This window comes from Pinus tabuliformis, chromosome 7 (assembly GCF_031772625.1).
Source record: "Pinus tabuliformis cultivar Carrire ecotype Pingquan chromosome 7, CPIR1, whole genome shotgun sequence".
NCBI classification, from domain to species: domain Eukaryota; kingdom Viridiplantae; phylum Streptophyta; class Pinopsida; order Pinales; family Pinaceae; genus Pinus; species Pinus tabuliformis.
In genome coordinates this window covers 146,773,997-146,787,309 of record NC_142293.1, presented here as the reverse complement: position 1 = coordinate 146,787,309, position 13,313 = coordinate 146,773,997, and the positions used below count along the sequence as shown (strand labels likewise).

At 36.3% G+C, this 13,313-nt stretch overlaps 1 protein-coding gene across 1 annotated transcript; it reads right to left on the bottom strand.

Annotated features, from left to right (window-relative positions):
- Window positions 1-8,465: 8,465 nt before the first annotated feature.
- On the bottom strand, window positions 8,466-11,062 carry LOC149246267 (pheophytinase, chloroplastic-like). The gene is made up of 4 exons (XM_089440276.1): window positions 10,864-11,062; window positions 10,329-10,693; window positions 10,091-10,182; window positions 8,466-8,946 (listed from the first exon to the last, which is right to left on the bottom strand). The coding sequence occupies exons 1-4, from the start codon at window positions 11,060-11,062 to the stop codon at window positions 8,673-8,675; spliced, it is 930 nt and encodes a 309-aa protein (XP_089296402.1). The 3' UTR covers window positions 8,466-8,672.
- Window positions 11,063-13,313: the final 2,251 nt, after the last annotated feature.

Below are 13,313 nucleotides of genomic sequence, written 5' to 3'. Positions count from 1 at the left end.
GTTGATTGTTTATGTACTCAATATTTAATAAGACATATTTTTTGCGGTGTTGATGTGTCGTAGATCTATCTGAAATTGAATAAGGGGATCTCAGGTACACCATGAGTATGCTTGTGATGGCTCATGCATTTTTGGATTCTTGATGTTGCTTATTTTTTGTGTCTAGTTTTGACACTACAATTATCTTATCTAACACACACAAGAAGTCTAAAGCAAGTGAATGAAACAAGCACATTAATCAGAGCACCTGAAATCAAGAAGATGCAACAAGCATTCAATCAAGCACAAACAATCACATGCATTTGCGCAACTACAACACATAATCAAAGTTGGCAACATCAGCATTCTACATCAACAAGCAATTCAACATCATTCACTCAAGGCAAATCGAGTTAATGCAACTAGAAACTCATGCATTTCAAAAGATTACATCAACATTCAATGACAATTGGTCACTATGTAACTTGAAAAATCATAATTTGTAAGTTAACTTGTAAACAAATTCAAATAAAATTGAGTTGAATTGTAAGAGTGCATTCTCGATCGAAACCGACACCCAAATTGTGAATTTATAGGAGGTAAAGTGAGTGAATTCTCCTCAACTAAGTCAATTAAGTGAGTCAATTCTCTTCAAGTGAGTCAATATCATTTGAACTTGTCATTGTAAACATTGGGTGCATTTTCGGTGGTATCCAACACCCTCATCCTAGTACAAAATTCAAGCGAGCGTGAGTTCAACCATTCCATTGATAAACTAAATCAGGCACACAAGTTCAAGAATTCAAGTGAGCGAGATCTTCAAATCTCACAAGTGTTACAAGCAAGCATCAAGAAAAATCAAGCAAGAAAGCGAGCCAGTACAAGCGAGCATGTCAAAAATCATAATGGGTAAAGGAGGAAAACATCTTCAAATTGCAAAACTGGAGATTAAATATTTGCAAGATTGCAATCATGAGTTATAGAACAAAGTTGAAATACTGGAATTGAAGTTGAAGCAAAATCAAACCTTAATCAATCAAATGACCAATACATTAGAAGCTGCGAAAGACTTTAAAATTGAGCTCAAAGTGAAAGAAAAACTCATTCATGCACTTCAAATTAAGTTAAGTGAAAAGCAAGATTTACTAGATGCAAAATGTGCAAAGAATACAAATGCAAGTTGTGACACAGAAGATCTCATCACAACAACAAATGAAAGTTGTGATACAAGTGATATTATTCAATATATTAATGAAGGTTGCAACACAGATGAAATAATCAAACAGGTTGATGTCAATTGCGACACAAGTGTTCTTATCCAACCAGTTGTACTACTTAATGATGCAACAACCAAAGACCAAATTGATTAGTTTGATGCAACACGTCAAACAGATGAACTGTTAATGCTTGATGCCCAGTGTGACACAAAAGGTTTAATAAGTCAAGGACAAGATGTTAGCAGCAGAAGCAAGTATGAAGAAAAACAACGGGATAGTCTTTCCAAGAAGGTGATCAGACCTTGGGAAGAAATGTCCTTCAACAAAGATCAAAGATCAACACGGCCTAGGATACAACAAAGAAAACACTTTGTTTGTTCCAGATTTCTCAAAGCCAGTTCAGTTTGTAAGTGCTAGTTTTCTAGATAGTGATCAAAGTATGGTTAAGTGTAACCAGTGTAAGCGAAATGGTTATATGGAGACCAAATGCTTTGACCTCCATCCTTGTCACCATTGTGGAAAGAAAAATCATTCATCTGAAGGATGCTACAAGCGAAATCAACCACCCATAGTGAAGATCAATTACGCATGGATTGATTCTTGGAAGTGGTCATCTACAGTCAAACAATTGTCTATGTGTTACCGAAGGATTCAGTCTCACATGAAGACCAATCCTACAACAGTCAAATGAAGATAGTAGTCTCATGCACCTGAAAGTGGGAGTACAGTAAAACTCTCCTACAACTGAAGGGGGGGAGTTCAGAATTCAAAAATCAAATGCAGATGATTGTCTCTCCATTTAGCTGACAAAGGGGGGAAATTAAGGGTGGTTGTCATACTGAAAGTCTTGACAATATCATCAAAAGCAGCCAGTGGGCATCTTCAAATCATTCAGTGGGCATCATCAACAAATCAGCCAGTGAACATTGTCAAATTAGCCAGTGGGTGTTCTCAATATTTTGTCAGTGGACAAAGGATGCTAATTGCAAGCAAAGGACAGACGGATCATTTTGTAGCTTGGCACATGATGGAGTTGTCAAGCAAAATTTCATAGATGACTCAAACTTGCAACTGACTCATGTTCTCTCCAGATTTAAGTTTTTCTCGGCATCCAGCGTTGGCGGTTTTTCAGGCAGTGTTTTTTGAGAATCAACAGTTTCAGCATGAGAACTTGGAAGATGGTTCCTGGTTCTTATTTTGGACTTATCATTGGGGGGGGAACGTTAGCCTTACTCTCATGTGATGAAAACAATTATAAGTCCAAAACAATTAAATTAATTAAAATCAAGAAAGTTGGATTTAATCCTACATTTCTAGATTGAGTTTGTTCCTCATGGTTAGGAGTCAATTTAGGCTTAATTGGTTGAGAGATTCTCTCCAACTAGTTAGGCTCCTAGATTAGTGTTTGGTTGAGAGATTTGTTCAACCATAGTGTCCAAGATAGACGTAATATCTTGAGACAAACTTCCTCATGTATTTATTTGTACTATTATTATTATTTGTACATTGCATTGCATTATGCGAGGAATACAATAAGACTACAATAAGACTGAGGCCTTTTCCGCCATTTCTGTTTCTAGTATTTTTTTCATGTGTGTTTATTTTGTTTAATATTCTACATTACGTCATATATTAAAGGATAGCTCATGTCAGCTTCATCCAACATTTTATGAAATCAAAAAGCATATGTCATATGCCAAATTTCTCACTATTTTCCCCACATATCTCCATTATTACCTTTCTTATCATTATTTCTACTATTCACATGATTTATCCTTTTCCATTTTCCCAACTAAGAATTATTTTCACGAGGAGTTACTTTAACTCATTTTCTCCTTTTTACTTAATCATTTGTGTGAATATTTCTCACAAAATCATTTTCCTTCTATACAACTTAGTCAATTCTACCCTTATTTATTTTTATTTCTTCTTAGCTTACTCATTTTCCTTATGTACAACTTAGTCAATTCTACCCTTATTTACTTTTACTTCTTCTCAGCTTACTTTTCAAATTACCACATTGCACCTTCGTATTATTAATAATTCTCATATCATTTTGTAATATTAATACTTCTCATATCTTTTTGTAATATTAATATTTCTCATATCATTTTTATCCTAAGTTCTTTTGGCATATCTTCTTATGACATGTGGCAACTAGTTGGACATACCATAGGGCAACACTTGGAAGGTATTGATTGGTCACATATTACTGGGCAATGACTCAGCATGATGATTGAGCAATGAGAGGGCAACATGACTGAACAATGAGAGGGCAATGAAAAACTACACTATGTGTACACTACACAAGGTTCCATGGCTCTTTCTACTTCATATACAAATAATATAAAGAGTTTCATGGCTCTTTCATGTAGCTTAGATCAACAATTACTGAGCCACTTCATGCAGATCAATATTTATTGAGCCACCATCTTTCAGAGGCTATAACTTGAGCTCTCAATATCAAAATTGAGAAAATGAGAACTCATTGGAAAGATAGAAGAATGAGGAACATGTTGGGAGTGGTTTCCATGCATAAAATTACAACTGTCATGCCCAAAAAATTAAAACATAGTCATGATGTGTTTTTTTTAAAATGATTTATTAAAAGGATTTCTGAACTTTTAAAGTGCCGGAGGATGAATATCTAATTTCACATTTACTGAAGGAATTTCACTTTTTTACACAAATTGGCAAAAACCCTAAGTATAAAGTAGTTCTAAGAATAAAAATAAAGGAGATGCCAAGAACATCGAAACAGACTCTTATTTTGGCTCATGGGCTTTTAAAATTGGAGTTTTCATCCACTAGGGTTTTTGTTCAAGGTGATTTTTTTATTTCAAAGAATTTTGTGAATAACTCTGCTTGAATTTTTCTTTCATTTTTTCTTCTCATGTTTCTTTCTAGTGGGTTTTTTCTTTCATTTTTTCTTCCCATGTTTCTTTCTAGTGGGCTTTTCTATATATGCTTAACAACTATATTAATCTAAGTTTGATAATTTCTTTTCTATTCTTATCATGACATTTCAAACTAAGGGAAATAAAATCCCTAGCTTGTAAAAGGAAAATGCAGTTTAATTACGTTTTATCTAATAGTCTTAGCCATTGTTAAACATGTCACATCAAGATTTTATTGTTAATTTTTCCCACAAAGAATTATCCAAGTGTTAACTTGAATTTATGTGGCGATGTATCTACAGATTATCATGCACATCATCATTTGATATTAATGCAACAATTTTCTTTCATCTTGCAAACTCATAATTGATTCTAGATTCAGATTATTTTAAAAGGAAAATTATTTGTTGAAACCTAATAGATAAATGTTCTCCACTTTCATATTTATTTAAATCTATTATTTATATGTTTAATAGGAAAATTTGCTATAAGAATAGTCTAACGAGAGCCCACAATTTTGCCTGGAAAAATAATGGAAATTCCAACAAAATTTGACAAAATCCAGCAGAAATTTTTTAAAATCCGGGTTACAACTGTCAAACTTCAAGATTTTGGGTGCCTCATGGGTTCTTGATGGTGTTGAATCCATTTCCACCATCAAAAAAAGAATTCAAACACTCTAATAGTTTGATTTTTTGAAGAAAAAAAATCACCAAATTTTGGCGTGAAATTTGTTGTTTGTGCGAAATTTTGGCCTTGATAGGCAACACCATCCACTATATGAACGCCTTGTTGGAATATTTGTTGGGGATTGCTGGGATATTTGTTGGGGATTGCCATTTAGCAGTCACCCAATGCATTCATCACAAGACATCTAGAAGAATTTTCCAAATATTGAAAGAAGAGTACCACCTCTATAAAAATGAGGAGAGTATTTCTTATTTCTCCTAATACTCTCTCAATGTTAGTAATTTTTCCTTAACTAAAAAGGCATCAACACTGGAAAATTAATGAGTTATAAACCTTTCTATCTAATTTTTAATCCTATCCATTTAAACCATGGTGTTGCACAATTATTTTGTTTTAACACTCAAAAATGTTTTTTAGGGAATATGCATAATCTTAACTTAACTAGAATTGAGTTGTGCACACCATGTAGTACATATTCAGTGATATAATATGGGTGATGTGAAAGCCCTATAATATATGCCCATTAAAGATAACAAGTGATCTAAAGTAAAATTCATATTCTTGAAATTGTATGCCCATTAAAGATAACAAGTGATCTAAAGTAAAAAACATATTCTTTATTACAATTTCAAATGACAATTTTATTTTTTAACAAAATGTTGACAATTTCTTAAAATTATTGATTTGAGGCTTCTACAATTGTGGTGTTATCTTCCAGAGTCATTGCATTCATATTTTCCGGTAAGAGGCCAGATGTTGGTCACTTCGGGATTTTTGGGTCATCAGTGTATTGCCATGTAACCAAAGATGCATCGAAGAAGCTTGAGCCGACAACAAAGTTGGGGATATTTCTGGGGTACACTGATACACCTCACAACTATCGGATGTACTTGCCAACCAGCAGGGTGACAGTGGTTCGCAGAGATGTCAAATTCGATGAGGAGAAGGCCATGTGAGTTTCCCTTCAGAGGGAGCTTGAGCTACATGCGGATGAGGAGCTTTTAGCTCCTAAGATTGAGGAGCCTCAGATTGATGTGGAGCAGCCACATTCAGAGGATCCAGGAATGGAGACATCCACTCAGGCAGAGTCTTCCAAAGAGGGAAGAAAGTGCACCAGAGAGATTGACAAATTGTTGGATGATGCACAGGAGAATGTGGAAGCACCCGCTTCTCAGCGCAAGCAGAGGAGGTCACCTAATAGGTACACTAGATACATGGCTCTTATGGGTGAATGTGTTGTGACAGAGCCATCTTCCTTTAAGGAAGCAATGCAACAGCCGATTTGGGTTGATGTCATGGTGGAGGAGTATGACTCCATAGTTCGTAACAATGTTTGGGATGTGATCCCAAGACCAGAAGACAAGTCAGTGGTGAGCTCCTGTTGGCTTTACAAGGTAAATCAAGCTACAGATGGTAGTGTAGAGAAACATTAGGCTAGATTTGTGGCTCGTGGCTCTTCACAGGTAGAGGGGATTAACTATGATGAGACCTTTGCTCCTGTTGTACGGTACTCGTCGATTAGATCTATATTAGCGCTATCAGCACGGATGGGTTGGAAGATACATCAGATGGATTTGAAGACAAGCTTCCTTTATGGCATGATTGAGGAATAGGTGTACATAGAGCAGCCTAAAGGTTTTGAGACCTTTGACCGTGAGTCACATGTGTGTCGACTTAAGAGAGCGTTGTATGGGCTAAAGCAAGCACCTCGTGCTTGGTACACCAAGATAGATAGCTACTTCACCAGGTTGCGCTTCACAAAGAGTGAAGCAGATGCGAACCTATACCAGATAGTCGTGAAAGGTAAATTGTTGATCATTGTACTTTATGTTAATGATCTCATACTGACAGGTGATGATCAACTGATCAAATCTTGCAAGGAGGACCTTGCAAGAGAGTTTGAGATGAAGGACATGGGGCTCATGCATTCCTTTCTTAGCATGGAGGTATGGAAGAGAGACGGGGAGTTGTTTTTGTCTCAGGGAAAGTATGCCAACGAGATACTCAGGAGATTCCACATGGAGAGCAACGAACCCATGGAGACTCCTCTAACAGGTAACTGGAGGAAGGAGGATGCTACTTCTGGGGAAGTAGTGGAAGCTATTGTTTACATGCAGTCTGTGGGTTCACTCATGTACTTGGTGAACACATGACCGGATATGTGCTATGCAAGTTAACCAGCTTGTCTTGTGCTTTAGTACATTGCAATGAGTTTGTGAATCTACAGGATTTTATACAAACCAATTAATAGATCTATTAATCCCTTGGTCAAACCCCTACCTAGCCAACCTTCACGACTTACTTCACTGGCACATTACAATGGAGTATCATCAAGCCTTTTAAAGGTTTCATTACATGTAACCCACAAGCACAAAACCACAGGATACCAAAAACATGTCCCCGAAACCACCACTATTGAGCTAACGAGTTTTAATCTTTCATCAAGTCAAGTTTAACCTAACTTTCCTCCCCTTTAAACTTGACTTGGAGTTTCTTTGACCAAATCCAGCCAAACCAGCGAAGTGAGCCTTTCGCTCAACTTAGGCACACTACAATGGAGATCCCCAAGCCTTTTAAAGGCTTCGTCACATGTAATCCATGGGTTCTAATAGCAAAGCCCACCAAAAATGTGTGCTTGAAACCATGACTGTGGACCTAACAACTTTGACTCTTTCATTGACTCAAGTTTACCTTAAACATTCCCCCCTTTAAACTTGACTAGGGAAATCCACATGCTCTCCTCTCCTATCACCTAGGTCTACTCCAAGACTTTACCGACAATCATACGCATGCCAAAGTAGGTCTTATAGCTGTATGCCCATACACATGTAATCTACAAATTCCAACTCCAAAGTAATATTTTTTTGTTATTGTTGTTTAGCACTTATGCTTCCATTCTCTCACCTCTGCACACCTACTCACACCAGGTGCTCTCCTCACCAAATCTCGCTTTTGTGGCTGCATCTCACCCTATTGGACCTCTCTTGGGCAATCTTCATGTGTGTGGGTCAAATCCCAATCAAGCTTCTCTATGTTATCTTTATCCTCAACATACAATGTGCCAACATTTTTAACCATCACCTCCTTCTAGATGCCACAATCTCTTGCCTTTGATACCACTTGTTAGTAAAAATGAGAGAGAAATAATACATGATAAAACTCATACATGGTTTATGTGTATTGTTGCTATTTATGTATTTATCATTTATTATTTCTCTATTGTTTTTACTAACATGATTGTACAAGATCTTCAACAACCTGCTAAACGGAGCAGTAACAATTTCCAAATTTTTCTTGAGCCAAATATGTTTCCAACTCATTTCCAATTCAGGAATGCACTTCCTAAAATATGTTTGTAACCATCACAATAAGTATTCAAAATATGAATTAAAATGATAAATTGCCAAGGAAGGATTGGTAATCAAAATTGTTAAAAGAAATAATAAAGATTGCTAAGGATTCCTTAATAAAATTCTGCTACTTGACAAATATATCGACAAAAACTGACCTACAACTATCTTCTATTTCGTTGATAAATTTTCAGACTGTCAAATTCTGACATATTCTAGCTTTTCTGCAGACGAGTGAAATTTACAAGTTTTTAAAGTGAATTCACAAGCTGTTTGTCAATATTCCAAATACAGAAAAGAAAACGGTTTTGATATGTAGGATATTCTTGTCCTTTAGCATGGAAACAGAAGTGGCATACTCATGGTATGATATATTAAGAGAAACTCAAAGTATACTGATAGCAGCCCGCCTAGCTCCGACTAGTAATACAACTTGATGAATCTTTTTTCCTGTTTACAATCTCCAGAATTTTTTTTTCTTTTTTGGAATTGGAATACATGGTACAATATTGAGGACTATGGGGTCAAAATGAAGTCCATTATATTGCCTGAGATGAAATTGGAGAACTGAGAGGCAGTGCCCAGTTTAACAAGGCTTCATTAACAAGATCTGGAACCTCATCATGAGGGCAATGCCCTGCTTGGAAATGTACGAGAGAAGAATTAGGATAAATCTCCTTGATCTTTTCAGCTTTGCTTGGGCCCACCCAAGGATCCAAATCTCCCCATAGCAGAAGAAGTGGGCACGAAAGTTTCTCTAAAATGTCATTTAATGTAACTTTTGATGGACTGAACATAAATTGTGTTATCAACCTGCAATAAAGTAGAAAAAAAATACCATCATGAAGTATATTATGAGAATAACTAATAGGATATACATCTTGAAAGAGAGTTTTTAAAATTTTATTTCATTGCTTTTCTAATCCTCCCTACTGTATTCACGACCAAACACCATGAGTAAACAGAGTTGATCATCAATGAAATGAAATGAAATCATTCAGAGTGATGAGTGTGGCTAACCACGAACAAGGGATCCAGAAAAGGTAGTCATGACCCAAGAGGGGAGCACGATTACAATCTAGAATTTATGGCAAAAGAAATATGGGTTATCATATCTAGTGCAAGGATAACCTGTTTCAACTGAGTTCATGGCAAGTATTGGAAGTTCATATTCCAATCCCATGCCTATTCACATTCTGATAGTGATTGGAAAGTATGTTTTCTAGTGATGGCAAGAAAAAGAGTATTACTCTAATTCTTATTTCAGGTAGCTGCGTGGAAGTCTAGCCTTGACAACATGTTTTGAAGAATCTTAATGCCCTAGGGCCTAGTTAATCAGATCTCAACCATGGTAGGAATGTTGCAGTAATTGGCCACAGATTTTTGGAAGGCCTTTAGGAGAGTATTAGAAACAATATCAACATTTACAGAAAAAATCCAGTGTGAATCCACCATAACCTTTTGTAGACAACTCAGGAATGTAATTATACGTGTTTTTAGAGAACAAGAGGGGCAAGCCATCTATAGTCCACCTTCAGAGTAACAGTGAATTCAAAATCCTTTAACCTCATCCTATTCCAAACACAAATGAGATCATGAAAGAGAAGGAAAAACTAGGTTAGGAACTAGTGCAGATTCATGTAACATAGACTTCCATATCTGAGCTTAAAAACATGTAGAAAGAACTGTGATAACAGCAGAAAATTTAAATTTTAGCTTGCATAAAGGGAGGGAAAGCTCTTAAAGGAATAATATACATATGGAGCACGTATCTTATTGAACATCTACACTAGAATATTAATTTCCAAGGAAACCCAATGCCTGGCATTAACAAGTAGAAAACCATCAAACAGATGAAGAACTAAAATGCTAATTCTTTCTAGCTTAATGAGATCAATAGATGCTCAATAACATATTACAAGTACTTCAGAACCACAAAAGGCATTCCGGTTCAAACCTGTAGTAAACTTCTCCTGCATTTGGGTCACCAGTTGGTCTTATAATTGATTCAATGAGATAGTCATCTACGTTGGTTGAATCTGAATATACCTGCACAGCAAGGGTAACTCTTTTTGCTTCTCATCTTGATCGTTTCAAAACCAAATTCACTCAAAAGACAATCAATGTACCGTTATTTCAAAATGAACTGGTAATCAAACTTAGAAGAAGGTTATGGAATCTGGATCATAGTGTACATTTCTTAGCACAGACTGAACACGGGATGGCTGTTTTGCTTGCCAAAATGCAAATGCAAGTACAACACGTTGAACCCAATTCTTCAATGGATTTATTATAAACCTTTGTATGGCCGTCTCTTCCACGACATTTTTAGATTGTTCTTCAGGATTGCGAAACTGTCCCGCACTATTTAAGATTGCGACTCCTGAAACAAATTCTGGACAGTCGGCTGCCGTTATCAATGCTGTGAGTCCTCCTAGGCTGCATCCAATAATAGTGTACAATGATCCAGATTCCAGAGACCATGCCCAAATATCAGTAAACAAATACGTATGTCTAACATTTAAAAAAATAAAATAATGATCCAACAAAGCATTTGAAAATGGCAGGTTTCATTCTAAACGGAATAACTTTTATATGTCAATTCAGGGTCATACGTGAAATTGGGAGAATGATTTTACAAAATTTACAAAGAACGATATATTCGTAATCAGAAAGCTCAAAACGGTCTCTGCGGCTGTGGGATTCATATAATTATGGAGGAAAACTTACAATATAGGATTTCCTGGAATGGGGAAGGGGTACCAATTGGAATGGGGGAAGGGGTACCAATTGCAAAGCTGAGGTTATGGCACTGGCGGGTTTGCTCTCTATCTGTCATTTTCTCAACATTCATGCCCTTCTGATATGCAGAGACTCCAAAATCATTGTCGATTATGTAATAGGTAAGAACCATATCAACAAGCCACATCTTATTGGCTGGATGGACAGAATCATGTATCTTTGGAGGAAGATGGTAGGTTTCTCTATACAACACATCTACAGGGCTCAGAACCAGCAAGCTGACTCATTATTCAAGAAAGGACTTCTATCTTCTCCAGGTATATGGAACATGGAGGTAAAATTGGATGGAAAAATTTTCTTCATCCAGGAATTTTCCTTCCCTGGTATTTAGGTTCAATTTCCATCGCTGATCCCAGGCTATGTTACCAAAAACGAGACGACAACCACCTTTTTTTTCAAAAAAACGCATTAGAAACGAGACGGTACGGAAAACGCCGTTCCCAACGTCGTTCTGAAATGGATCAATTTTTCTTACAACAGTGTTATGCCACCAGGTTTAGTCATCACCGGTTTGTCCTCGGTTACATCTTAGAAACTCCGGTTAACTCTCGTCCCAAAAAAGCATTGCGCAAAATGCACGGCATGCAGAAAGACAACTAGTTTCATTTTCCAGTTGCGCAGCTTAGAGGAACAATTTAGGATGAATAATTTTTCAATGATTGAAGTAATGATTTGGTTTTTATTTTTAATGTCAAAAGTTTAATATCTTTAGTTTCGCTCTGTATAGATCATGAATTGAAACTGTGAAACCTGCAAATCTGTAATGTCTATCTAATGACAAAATCTTAGTTGGGCGCTATTAATTATGTTAGATAATTATTGAATAAAATTGTTGACGGTCTAATAGTATGTCTCTGAATGGAAGAAGACGAATAATTTAACCCCCAACAATTTTCTGGAATGAATCAGATGGTCATTCTATAACCAGGATTTTTACTTCTTATTATAACCAGCAATCCTCTGTACAAGCTGATCACAGATCTTTCCCCATCTGTCCACCTATATACACAAATCTATGGTTCCCAACAGAGAGCAATCCCCACTCAACATATACTTAAAAGGGAAGATGACATTTCTAGGTATTTAGTTACTTTCATTAAATTGTTAATTTGTTGTTGGTGTTTTGTTTTGTTTTGTTGCATGCTAAAGCCAATAGTTTATTGTTGAATTTTTGTTAACATAATATAATTGCTAGGAAGAAGGATGGGTTTGGAATACTTGGTATTTTAGTAAATGAGTTTTTAAAGAAATTTTAATGTTTTTTCTCTCTCCTCGTTTCTTGAATGCGAAACCTCAAAATTGTGTTTCTCGTCTCATTTCCCGTTTCTCGTTTCTGGTAACATAGATCCCAAGTATGTCCATTCTGTTTTGTATATCTTCCAGTCTTCTAAAAAATTTTGTGTTTATGTTTTTCACCACTGATAACCGCCAGTGGCAAAATGTCACATATGGTAATAGCTGTTGGTCATTGGTTTCTATTTTCCATTCTGAAGCTGTGATATCTACACTTTGCAACTACTGTTTAACTATTTGGATAGGCTATAATGTCCTTTTGTTGGAACTCTATGTTTCTCCATACTATTTTGGTAATTCTGTACAGAATGGACCAGCTTTCTCAAGCTTACATGATGTATTTTTTGCCCATTATATATCTTATATAATATAATTCAGCTTTTTTCGCTCTGAAAATCAGAAAGCTTTAAGAAAGTATATAATTCCATTTAATTGAAAAAGGTAATTATACAAATGCAAACGGCTTACATGTTAAGCAAAATTCCATTCAAGATAAGAAAAGCTTGGAAGTAAAATTTCAGTGATCCAGGTGGATATTGGTGGCCACCTGCCAGGTCCACCTGGACCCCCACCATTGTCTTTCTCAGCATTTTCAGTTTCCTTAATTGTAGCACAGTTTACTATTTTTAGCAGTTTTTCGGGTCCTGAACTTCCGGAGCCGTTTTGAGGCCCTAAACGACGTTTTTTTGGAATTCTGGGGCGACCGAGCCTATGTTGCCTCCCAAAGTGGTAGTACTCGGATAGATCTTTCTAACGAGCTATCGTACGCGTCAAACGGAGATCGTATGCCAAAGTTACGACCCCGGGAAATTGATGTACCAATTTACCCAAACGGGGCCCACAATTTGGCGTTTCATCTTCTAGGGTTAGGTTTCGGTATGTGAAGGGTTTTCCATTGTTTCTCAACAATAAATAGGCCTTCGAGCCTCATTGTAATACAGTTCAGAGGCATGTAGCCATCACATCTCTTCTCAGAGATAAGCTACCATCGCCCTAGCTAGTTTATTGCCATTTCTGTTTGTAAGCATATGTCAGTATTTTCCATTAATGAAATGAAGTATTATTTCCGCTGCATCTTTGTGTAT

Excerpts from the sequence above, each read along its gene's own strand:
- LOC149246267 (XM_089440276.1), bottom strand. The coding sequence starts at position 11,062 with ATGTGGCTTGTTGATATGGTTCTTACCTATTACATAATCGACAATGAT. Across the intron at positions 10,694-10,863 it reads ATTCCAGGAAATCCTATATT|TTTCAAATGCTTTGTTGGAT; the intron begins GTAAGTTTTCCT and ends GAAACCTGCCAT. Across the intron at positions 8,947-10,090 it reads GCAGGAGAAGTTTACTACAG|GTTGATAACACAATTTATGT; the intron begins GTTTGAACCGGA and ends ACTTTATTGCAG.